A 12,817-nucleotide genomic window follows, 5' to 3' on the forward strand; every position below is an offset into this window, starting at 1 on the left:
AAGAAAGAGATGAGGGAATGAACAAATCCCCTAAATCCCGTGGGTTACCTGTGCAGAAGGTTAGCAGCCCATGGCTGTGTTGCTCTCTGTGTAATCACTCTGTTGTGGTCAGTGAACCTATTAAACAGAGCCTCACAGAGACAGTTTTCCTGGCAGCAATGCCCTTAACAGCCATGTTTTCAGGGTTTAGGGAGAATGAAAACTCACAGAGAGCCTGAAGTACTGGGTCTTCAAGTACGCTTGATCTTCTGTATAAAAACTGATCTTGGGGGACACAGAGTTCAGCTAAGAAAGTCTCTGCATCTTCTTCTCGAGGAGAAGGGAATGACAAATTACAATCCCAGTAGAAAAAAATAAAATAAAACAAGGAAGAAAATACCGTCTGCAAGGAGGGACAGAAAATCCCCTTTGTCCCCTGAGAGACTTCTGGGAAGAGACAGCTTCTGGATCCCTTCAAAGATATCCATACTAGTAGTGGACTGGATATATATATATATATATATATATATATATATATATACACCCTTGCAAAAACCATTTCTTATTTTCCTCATCTGAATACCAAAGCCTTTCTAACAAGGATGCTTGCACTGTAAGCAACAATGGCATTTTAAACTATTTTAAAAATCAAAATACATTGGAAATACCCAAACAAATCCCAGCATTAGTCTGATGCTACCTAAAGCCAAGAACAAACAAGCAAGCAATGAACACTGATATTTTGTTGTTTTTTTTTTTCTTTTTTTTTTTTTGCATGGATATTACAAAAAATAGTAATCATACACTTTTTTTAAATGTTCATTACTTAGATAAAGCACATATGAATGTAACATTCAGAATTGTAACATAGAAAATGTAATGTGGGCAATCTGCTATTCCAAGTACACTTACCAAAATACAATTTTATAATGAAGAAAGTCTCAAAATACACCTGTACAACAATTGGGATCCACAAAATATGATTTAATAGTATCACTCAAGATCACTTCATTGAAACCACTTTTATAATACTGCTTGAATAGTAATCTCTGGTCAAAGAGCATTCTCCTCCTTTCTCTAGCCCGTCCCACTAAAGCAAGTGTGGAATTTTAATAGCAATGCATATCTTTTAAAACCCCAAATCTGAAGCAGTCCTATTAACTATTACACTGCCTACACTTAGATACTGTGAGGATGGGAATCACCCTCTCTGAGGCCATGGTACACTGAGACACTTACCCATATTATTGTTTGTAGCGCAAGCAGAATAATCTTGTAAAGGGCAACTAAATAGGGTCAAAATATGAATTAAGTATCTTACTACCAAATCATTCCCTATGTGTTACTTAAGCCTGTAACATTACAGCTTTACTGAAAAAGAAAAAGTTAACCATTTTATCCTATAAATATTTTCTTTATTTGCTTTATGTTTAGAAGTTGCTATTTAAGTTCTATTAACAGAAATACATAACAAAAGCTCCCTACCAAGTGGAAAAAAAGTAATTACAAATGCTGAAAAAGTTGGCCTCATTAACATATGTACAGACTTGCTTACTTAATACACATCTTTGTGGGAATTAAATCTTTTTATGACACACATTTATACAGGCATTGAACATTCCCAAGTAACTTTGAGCAGAGAATACGCCAAATCTTTAGTTGGGCAGACAAAATGTATATTTCAGTTTTGATTGTGGAGCTAACATGCAACAGATACAACATTCAGTCTGAGCCGCTGTTGATAAGTTGTTCTGTTTTTTCCTGCAAAGATCTTTCTGCTGAACTTGGGTCCTTTTGTCCCTTCTTGTCTTTGCTCTGCTGTTCCTGCAGCTTCAGGATTATATTTCGTATTTCTTCTCTTTTGGTTTTCATTCTTGGGCGTGGAAACCAGTCTGTTAAGTTCATTGGTAGCTCAAAACTCAGAATGGGATTCTGAAAAGAAAGTTGATTTGGATATTACAGTAGGGAGTTATAAAAGACAGGGGAGAACTGTAGTGGAAAATGTGCATTCTTCCCCACTTCATCCCTCAGCATGAAACAAAATTTCTACTGTTTATATCTTTCGTACATGTAGAATTAATGTCAAATAAATAAAGCTTTGGTATGAATGTCAGGCATCCACACCACAGTTCTGGTTACAGGAGTGTCCAAATAATCTACTCAGACTGCTGTATTGTGTAGGCAAAGTATTTGAATTCATTTGTGTGATAGACATTGTACTAATTAAGAGGTAAAAGATAAATAGATACAAGATACAGGGTTTATTTGTTTTCTTTTCTTTTGAAAAAGAAAAAAAAAAAAAAGGGTAGCTAGAATCAAGACCAGATTCCTAATGAGCTCTAGTCCTGTTCTTCTAAATACCTGTAGGACCACAACAAACCAGGAAACTGAGTTTTACATTCCACCCGTAAAAGCAGGGCCTGTGAAGAGCACCTGGCTGCCTGCTGGCCCGTTCTGTGTGCTTACCTCCTGTTTCCCTGCCAGAGGTCACTCACCCGGAGAACTAGCAGAACAACTGTGGTGAGGCACAACCACTGCGCCCCGACCCAACAACACAGCCTGCGGCACAGCGCTTTCGCTCAGCGAACCCCTCCTGCCTGCCCCCATCACCACAGGGAGAGCCAGGGGAGGCCATGGCGGCGGCCCGGCCGCGGCCCCAGGCGCCCTCCGGTGGCCGAGCCGATGGGGCCCAGCAGGCACCCGCCGTCCTGTTAACGCCAGATCTCGTCAAGAGAGCCTTGGTTTTAAAGAAGACCTACACGTCACGGCTTTAATGCTTAAAAGAAGATGCTTGAAATAAACCCACAAAGTAGAAGATGTGACTGCACAGCCCCTGCACATCCAACCAGCCGTACTCTCCAGGTCAGCTGGTACAGCTGCCAGGACAACTGAGATCTGGGAGCATCTTTCAGACATTAGCAGCTGAAATGGCTTAGTTCAATAGCTATAATTGCAAAAATTACAGTTATGAAACTTACTCCCTTAGTGTTTTCTAGTACTGTGCCACTAGCACAGGTTTTACTTTCCCACTAGTGTCACCTCTGAGAATACCCTGCAATTTCCTACCGGACACATCTATGCCCCACTCCTGCTCCCTGGCAGGCAAAGCTGTGGGGCCAGCTGAGACCAGAGATCCAGCCTGCCGTAATTCTGCGGGCACTTGGCAAGAACCAAGGTCCTTGAAACTTGGCTGCTCCACACTTCCCCTGTGTACAGAACAGAAAGCTCTCTAGGATGGTTCTAAGCTTTGAAAAGCAAAAAGCTAATTAATTAATAAAAAGTGTTTTAAGGCACATTGAATGTATGGCCCTGGTTTTGCATGAGTACACTCTTCTAAAGCCTCGCTGCTATCACATAAGGTACGAACGAGGGGAGGGTTGAGCAATGGAGAAGGAATCACCAGTTTTCTCAGGAAAGGGGCAGTTAAAGGACAACTCAGGAACAGTGCTCTAAAGCACTCCAGACTGCATAGATAATGTACCATACAAGCAACACCTCACTTGACCATTTCTCCTGGCAACCCAGACCTGAGGGTGTTCCACCCTCCCCTTCAGAAAGGTACTTTAACTCGAAGGCCAAGACAGTTAAAGGAAATAAAAGTTCAATCATTTTCTTCAATGGAATTATGATTTGGCCTCTAGCTGTAACAATTTTACCTACATCTTATAATGAAAACTACACTTATATTAATGAATTTATTCACAGCCACTTCTTATGGGGAAAAGAACAAGCTTTTAGTACCACATCTTTGGTTTATATTTTGAACTCAAATTTGAATTCTTACCGAGTAATTTTAAAGGCCATGCACTGTAACAACACAAAGACTGAAAGTATTTTCTCAGTAATTTCTCAGAAAATTCCATGGATTCCAGTATCTGGTACACATGTGTACCAGATATTAAAATATTGGCCATTCGTTTATTTTCCAGGAAGTATTCATTATTATCTATGAGAACATATACATTTGTTTCTAATGCATCATCTAATAAATAGCTGTAAAAGCTAAGAGAGCCTTTTATAATTGCAGCACATACTTGATCACTGCAGGAGACAAGACAAATAGTTACGCAAATAGGTATACATACCTCAAAAAAGCTCTCCACATACTGCAGTATGTACACTCCACAATCACTGAAGTTGTTCTGTTGTGGCACTTTTGGGTTGGAACCTTTCATGACTTCTTTGGAAAAGCTTCTTTTATTGCCCTTCCTGACTTCCCATTCTACTTCTAAATATCTACAATAAAAGACCATGAAAATTAAAACTTTGTTTTTCACATGCAGAATTTTGCAAAAATTACAGTTATGAAACTTACTCCCTTAGTGTTTTCACAACATTTGACCGTGAAGGGCCTCTCAGGGAGTCCATAAGCAAAATGCAGGGCCTGTAGGAGAACATAATTTTAAAGTACAGAGTCTTTTACAACAACTTAGAAAATACATTACAAAGCTAGTGATTTGTGGGATGACCTTGAACAAAAGTAGATCAATCTTATAAAATTTTACCAGTGCTGCTATAATCCCCTAACTGGGATAGCTAAACACAATGTTATCTTTAAATTTAACCACACACTAAGTACAGAGAACTCCCGTACTATAGTTTCTAAGAGCATTCTGGCAGACTGAAACCATTTGTTACAGGCAGAATCTAGTTACCTAAAAGTCCCTCAGGTGTCTACTGCTATTTTAGATGCACAAGGTATCTGGGACACCTGCAAGAGACTGGAAAGTAAGGCACAGAACCCACAAACATCCTCCTGGAGAAGCATCTGGAGGACAGATAGGGCAGTCCACAGCACCTAAAATTTTACGTACTAGATTTGTATGTTCAAGAAGTGGTCTCAGCTGCTGAATCTGAAATCTGTCATTCAATCTAGAGGCTACAGTCTTAGCAGGAACTATATATGTAACAGTTATATCAGCTGCCTTATATGCAATGGCTGGATTTATCCATTGGAGCCAGCTCATTCCAGAGTTCAGAATCTCAGCATTAGAAAGATGTATGGTGTATTTTGAGGGACAGGTAAGAAGATACAGACTACTTACCACAAAGCTCTGCCTTTTTTTTTTTTTTTTTCCCCTTAATAATAATATACACATGCATTCACACAAGATGTTCTTTGTAACTGGAAACTAGTAAATTCAGGCTAATTATATACATTAATTTATAAATAGGTTTGTTTGCGTGTGTACATTAACTTACATGTACACAACTTTTGAGGCACAAGCATATTATTACTTGAACAATGACTGCTTTAAGTTATACTTGCTTTTATTTTTGATTGAAAGAAAGCTATTATTTAAATAAGCGATACACACAATCCAGTACTTTTTTGGTTTTGGAAGGGAGGAGTAGAATTGAATTTGTTTTCTCATACAGAAATAATTTTAATACTTCATTGTTATCATAGTTTCAAGTGCCCTTAATGATTTTTGATAACTGTGTCAAAAATCTTATGAAGTTTCATACTCAGATTAAAATAATGCCTGAAGATAAGTATTACGTACAGATAATCTATCATCAGCATGAGAAAAATTTAAGCTATAATTAGAAGCCCATAGCACTACCAAATATTCCTAAATCTCACAGTATGATGGATTTTTACACCTTAATGACAATGCATCAAGGATACTACCTACATATTTCATATAATGTATAAATACATAATTTTATCCTGCACCATAAGAAAAACCACTTATGAAAACCATTACCCTTCTAGTAAGCATTACATTCACAAAGAAAAAATATGAGAATGGATAAACTAATTAAAATGTGGAAAATATAAATAAAACTCTGAAGACAACAATACTAGTGACAATATTTCTGGACTTGGAATAACATTTCTGGTCACATCAAAATGCAGGTAACTGCAGTCAATGTTCATTAATAAATCACTTCTGTGTTTCCAAAATCCAAAAACATTTTAAAGATATTTCAAATGAAAAACAGGTTAAGAAAAAAGTAGATGAAAGACCCTGTAGTTGAACTCAATGCTGTGAAGCATTCTCATTAGAGAAAAGAAGATTAACCAAGAAACAGGGAGAGACAATAAAAAAAAACAACTCAAATACATTTAAATCAGGCATGGAAGCAGTTAAAAATGATCCCATTTTCCTGTAATAATTTGACTGACCACAAAGGTTTCGTTTAGTATTAACTTAACAACATTTTTAATTTGAAGAAATGATTCTGCATTTTAATATAAAAGGATACATTTAAACGTGCTTCTGCAACCTTCTTTCTGTAGGAATCTAAGCACAAGATATGAACATACATCCTTATTTGAAGGAACAATCTTCTGTTACTTGAAGAAGTACAGAGACTTAACAGAAACCAACAAGGTATTATTTTATCAGTTTTCATTTGCTAAATTTTCAGCTTACTGAAGATGATGATAGTATTGAAGGCTCCCTCAAACAGAAATACATGCACGCTAAACTGTTTGAAGAAACTTGTATGACCATTTCCCACAGTTACTGTCTTAAAATTTCATACACTTTCATGAAATTTTCATTTCCCAAACTGTATTAATATCTATTTCAACTGTTTCACTACTTACTGTTTGCAGATAGTAGGCTTCAGGTGCCACTGTCCCATTTCTGAATTACAGTTATCATCTAAAAGGCCACCATCATCACTACTGTCTTCCTACAAAAGCAACATGTTTACAGGTGTTTAAAAGCTAGCATTTTTAAATAGATGCAAGAGGAATTATTGCTATTCTTTCTATTTTTATTCAAGACCAATAACATCAAGTTTAATATAGAAGTGTTAGCTTTCATCTAAACCATTTATTGTTTGTATTACCAACTTTTAGTCTCACATTGTTTCTCAAATCTACGCTGAAAAGACATGGAGTGAATGGTGCTGTTGTATTTAATGACCACTGAAACTAGAAAAACAACAAACAAAACAAACAAAAAAACACAACTGACATTTTCTAAGTGTTTCTGGCCTAAAAGAGGTGCATCTCCCTGCAGGTTATAATCCAAATTGTATTGTCCCTTCCTACCGATTACTAGGAACTTCTTCAGCAATTTCATCTGTTATCTTCTAGAGGAAATGAGACAACATCTGCAAAATCTGCAATGAACTCAGGAGGAAAGCTTGATCCTTAACTCCAGAATCCACCAACTTGATTCTTTGAGCAAGGGAAATCTATAGGTAAATTGACATGATTTTACATATTGCAATAACTGACACACCACAAACCTGGGAATATTCTTTAACCTTTTGATTTCAGTATTGATTGCTATAAAGGATATGGAAGATTCCTCAACAAGAACACTAAGTTATTTTACCTAAAAGGAAACCAGTGATCCATGATTTCTCACCCGGCTATGTAGTTCACTATTACTACCCCAGACAACTGCATTACAGGGAAAGATATGCTTTCCAAAAACAGAAGCCAGGTAATCAGCATGATTTGTGCACTTGTGTACTAACACACAGGATCCTATGACTAAAATCCTCCTGTTACACCATTAAGATTTTATCGTGTCTTTTGCCTAGTTGCTAATACATCTGCTTCTGCTGCAGCCTCAACATCATCTTTGGCAGACATGAAGGTATACAGCCTGTCATGGTCTACCATTTCTATACTTGCTTTGTGTCTTCTAGAAGATGTCAGTAACAGCTTCGGCCTGAACCAAGTTCTAAGCTACACTGCAAGTGAGGAACTTCGCATCTTTTGCTCCCCTCAGGGAACACAGGTGACCATGAGCTTCCTTCACTGCCTTCTGCTACCAAGTACAGAAAGGGACTTCATCAGGATAGAATCAAAGACTAGTTATTTGGGGAAGTGACATGACAGCAGGTGGGTTGAGTCTGAAAGCACAGTTAGGTTTTCAACAAAATGTGACAGTTTTTATGTGCACACATACACACACACATCATTTGGAAGATACCACAAATAGCTGCAGACTTTGCAAAATGGCTGCTTTGTCTGGACTTAAAGGTGAAAAACAGATAAATTCTGGACTGTACATTTGAAAGCCTTTGATCCTTTGTTTCAGACAACTGAGTCATATACCCGGAACAAGGAACACAGGAAGGCCAATTAAGAAGAGCAACTGTTTAACTTCTAACTTGCTCACACTGAACTTATACTGCAGAAGCAACAGGGGTATGAAATTATGCTCCTATACTCAGAAGTACATCAATGAAGGATAATGAATGATCAGAGACTTCCCACATCTCTACCATCTAAAAGTCTTGAACTTGAAGAACACTACTTGATTATAAACCCACATTGTTTAAATGTGACTAGGAAAAACAATGACTAAATGCAACAGAAGAGTTAACACCTACTTATAAATACATCTGTTTACACCAAAAAATGTTGCTAAAATAAGAGTAACTTGCTCTTGGGTCTACTAGGTAAACACGGGGCTTAGGGAGATTAGAGAATTGCTGACTTTCAGAGTTTACACTAAAATCATTGTATAATATTGTCATAACGCACAAGACCCACAAAACATTAAATGCAGGATCAGAACAGCAGTTTCCTATTGAACAGTTAAAATGAACAAACGTTCAATCCTCTCCTGTTTGCTAGTTTCCAAATTTTTGTAAGGTAAACAGTGCTTTGGATTTGACATTTGTAAAGATAATTAGCTTTAGACAATGCACATTTACAATGTGTATAAAAGCTTTTAAACTACCCATTGAAAATGAAACACAACAGTCTACATTTCCCAGATAAAATTACTGAATACTTTACCTGGTTATCTTGGTCTTCAGAAAAATCTATTAATTCATCTTCATTTAGTTTACTGCCATCAGCTGAGTCTTCACTGTAGTTTAGCCTGATTTTGTGCAATCCATCTGTATCAATCACAGACAGTAATATATTTAAACATCAAATGCTACATCAACATTGAAGACTAAACTAATTTTAAGTACCTGAGATTTTCTAAGAGTTGCTCACAGTAACTGCTCTACAGCTGTCAAGCAGTATTTTATTCATGTAAGTAATAAATCCAAAGGGAAAAGTTTCTTCTAAGTTATACAGAAAAGATTATTCCTTATTTTGTGAAACGCTTACGAAGTTCTAGTAACCTAGACTAAAATACACCATGAAATTACCAATGTAGTATCTATGAGGCATTTACAACAATAATTGGTCCTGCTACCAAAAGAGCAAGTCTCATTCTGTCCCCTAGGTTCTCTTTGCCTTTGACACAAATATCCACACACAGTGGACAAGACTGAGAAAGTCAGCCAAAGGCTTAGTATTTTTAATTCGAATCAGTTCCTTGATCGGATTTGCTGTGCAGTTTTATGACTACTTCTGCTGGTAAAAGGCAAATTGCGAACATGCTGCTAGGGAGGGCAAAATGCAGGATCAGCTCTTCTGGGAGCAACAGATCAGAAATGTTTATGAAACTTCACTGTTTGCTACATAAAAATAATGTATCTGCAAATTCACTCCCTACACCTTTACATATTTACTCATGGTGGAAACTATCAGAAAATAAAAAGAACAACTAATGTTATAGCTTAACCTGTGAAGGATGCAGACAGACAGCTACAGGCTCTTTAGTCCTACTATACTACGATGCAAGTCTTCAGAACAACTTTTAAAGGAAAAGTAATTAACTATGTGAAAATAAATGATAAACGTCTAACTTGTGCCAGCAGAACTTGATAACTTCCTAAGAAAATGTTTCTTAGGAAAGGGCTGTATAATATATCTAAAGAAACACAAAAATGAAAATGTTGGTTCTGGTGTCACTGAAAGACCTATAAGTTACTAAAGCAACCCAGTTTTTTTTTTTTTTTTTTTTTTTTTTTTTTTTTTTTTTTAATAAGAACAGTAAATAGGGCAAAGAACTAGCTGACAAAGTCAGAGAAAATATGCATCTGAAGTTGAACTAACGGTCTGGAATGAGGTTACCAGTGAATTTCCATAGGGATGAACTTGGGAATTAATCTTATCTGGTGTCTTTGAAAAGACCTCAGCCCAGAAAGTAGGCCACATTAGTGTGGCTTACTGCTGACAGTCCTAAAAAATAAGAATCGGTATCAAGAATAATCACAGATCATGCAAGAAGAACCGGATGACCTTCCTATAATAAAAGTGAGGGATTGGTTAAGTAATAAAAAAATATGTATTTTGGATGATCTCTTCAAAGTTATTTTGGCATCAACTTCTACTAATATACAAGCCCAACACCACAAATTACTTTGAGATCAAGACATCTACGTTTAAGCTCCCATGTATAGGAGGCACCTAGGGTCTCACAATACGCACGGGAGACCTTAATCAGAGCAGAGAGCAACTCAACAACTCATAGTTCACTGACTATACTATGAAAGAGGCAGCTGCTGCCTTTTGAGATATCTTCAGATATCTAGCACATCGCTTTGGCAGTCAAGAGTTAAGACCCATACCCTTCTAGAGCAACAGCTGAAGACTGAGCAGAATATTGAAGGCCTGCATCCCCATCTTTCATCTGATTGGAATGGGAGTTCAGGTTTGTAGTGCATCTACATTTCATTGCTGTAGTGTCAATTTCGAATTGAATCTCTCTTAAACCTGGGCTTGGACCATTATGAACGTCTGCACTGATCACAGGGTGCATCATCTGTCATAGCTGAGCAACGAAGTCCGAGTGTTTCAGTTTTTGACAGAATGACCATCAGCCAGCCATCAACACAATGCAGCCATTAAAAAGAAAGAAATGCTATCCTAGCAAAAATATATTTCACTAATTACAGTCAAGAAACAATAGTAGCATCCAAGACAGGTGAGACCATATACAGCAGCAGTATCAAACTGCGATTATCATGTACAGAATGAAAAAAAAATCAATCCAAAGAACAACTCTCCACCTCCCTCCCTGTAAGAAGAAAAGCAGAGCTGCTAGTAGTGACAATGTTACCACAAAAGAAGAATAAACTAGCCAGGCATAAATTTAGACTAGAAAATGGGAAATGGTTTACACCCAAAGATACTGGATGCAATGGCCTGCAGTATACAGATTAGACCATTTGATGAGTAGTCTTTTCAGACCTTGTACTATAAACTACACAATTACTTACTATGTGTAAATTAAGTCAGTAGGAACGTTATCAGTGCCTGACACAGAAGTTTTCTCATGACCAGCTGTTTTGTACTCTACGCCTCGAGGGAAAACAAACTGTGAGCAGAGAAAACAATCTTTTCCCAATTCCTTCATTTGTCTTCAGAATTATGTCAGCTCCTTTGTTCACTTTTGTACAAATGCTATTCCAGATGACTAAAACTACTGGTATCAGCCTCCACAAAAGTGATGCATGGAGGAAGCCTCTCTAAATGTAACACGGAAATCACGACTGAATTTTTTTGGTTGTTTTCTTCTCAGTCTTTTAAATACCTTCCAACAGGACATTCAAGAACTTGTTGAAGCGAAACCTCAAACTCTAGAAGACAATGGAATTAAAGTTCCTCGTGATCTTAATTCAGCTGCCCCATGCATATACATTATGAGGGTTCATAGCCAAAGGTTCAGCAACTACTATTCTTTCCCTAATAATTCCAGTCTCATCTGATGCAAATTAAGTGACATTTAGAAAATGATTTTGTGTGGGAAAGCATAATGCGAATGACAGATTTGTCAGATTTGGGTAAACTGTTTTCTCTTACGTGATGAGAGATGAACACAAAAGCTTCTTACACAATGGCTGTAAATTACTTGTATTGCCAGCCTTCAAACTCCAGCCACAAACTACTCAACTTTCAATGTTTACACAATTGCAAACGTAGTAACAGATGTGAAGCTTCCAAATTTACATTAAAATGTGTTTTTACAATTACATACCCATAGATTGGCTAGCAGTTGTGAATTCACCCTGTATGCCATTTTCATCTAGAGTCCTATGGTCAAGTTTATGGCATGCTGATTCCACAGTGTTAGGTTCTTCCACATCACTGTCTATTTGACTTAGTTTTTTGAAACCACTTTTTCCCCTACAAGGGCTTCTTCTACAACATGAAGACTCACTGTCCTCTGTTTCAGTGTTTGGGTCAATTAAAGCTGTATTATACTTTTTGGTCAATGTCTTCTTTGCTGTGGACTTAGAAGGTGAGTTTTGCGTATCAAACTCATTTGGCAAAGGTGATGGTGTGTTGCTTTCTCCATCTGAAGAGGAAGATTTTATCTGTGTCGCAGCACTTTCATGATAGTGAGGATTTGGTTCATATTTGGGTTTTTCTAAACCAGGAAAACAGATGACAGCCAAAAACCAGTGGGCACTGCAAAGAAAAAAATACATTAATAGCTAGCAATTACATTAATATTCAGTGTTAAACCTGAAGTTGGTAAAAGCAAACAAAAACACTGTGCACATACATGCACCCAAAACTGAAATCTGTTCCCCATAACCAACAGACTGCAATAGCTTTCCTGTGCAGGTTTTACTTGAACATTCAGTTTTCTTTAAAGGGAGGATCATTCCATGCCAGCAGTCACCAACAAATGTATTAACATGCAGTTAGTTGAGAACAGGTGCCGTCTAAATATTATTTCCATTTGTTGACAGTTTATACATCCTTTTCCTCCTTTGAATTAAAGCTTAATTCTTTTTCAATGTTTTCTTTATCACGGCATTAATTAGAGATTGTAGAGTCCATGTTTTATGACTGTATAAAGTTTTCTAGAAATTCACCACTGACAGTAAAAGTGGTTAGACCAATGGTACAACTGAGTTGCCCAAATTCTTCCAACCTGTTGTACTGGGTCTGGCTGGGATGTTAACTTTCCCTGCAGCAGCCCATACAGTGCTGCGCTCTGCACTTGGAGCTAGAACAGCAGTGGTATCACACCAGTGTTGTGTCTGCTGCTGAGAAGTGCTG

The 12,817-nt window shown here is 37.3% G+C and overlaps 1 protein-coding gene across 6 annotated transcripts in view; it reads right to left on the bottom strand.

The window, feature by feature from the left end:
* Positions 1 to 717: 717 nt before the first annotated feature.
* The window catches only part of SENP6 (SUMO specific peptidase 6), a 76,822-nt gene continuing 64,722 nt past the window's right edge, over positions 718 to 12,817 (bottom strand). For all 6 annotated transcript variants that reach the window (XM_035320412.1, XM_035320411.1, XM_035320410.1 and 3 more), the window contains 6 exons: positions 11,784 to 12,217; positions 8,702 to 8,805; positions 6,539 to 6,627; positions 4,295 to 4,363; positions 4,065 to 4,215; positions 718 to 1,911 (listed from right to left, as the gene is read on the bottom strand). In XM_035320412.1, the coding sequence (XP_035176303.1) occupies positions 1,702 to 1,911; positions 4,065 to 4,215; positions 4,295 to 4,363; positions 6,539 to 6,627; positions 8,702 to 8,805; positions 11,784 to 12,217 (1,057 nt within the window). In that variant the 3' untranslated portion in view covers positions 718 to 1,701. The remainder of the gene's footprint in view (positions 1,912 to 4,064; positions 4,216 to 4,294; positions 4,364 to 6,538; positions 6,628 to 8,701; positions 8,806 to 11,783; positions 12,218 to 12,817) is intronic.

The sequence above is a fragment of the Oxyura jamaicensis genome, chromosome 3 (assembly GCF_011077185.1).
Source record: "Oxyura jamaicensis isolate SHBP4307 breed ruddy duck chromosome 3, BPBGC_Ojam_1.0, whole genome shotgun sequence".
Taxonomy (NCBI): Eukaryota; Metazoa; Chordata; class Aves; order Anseriformes; family Anatidae; genus Oxyura; species Oxyura jamaicensis.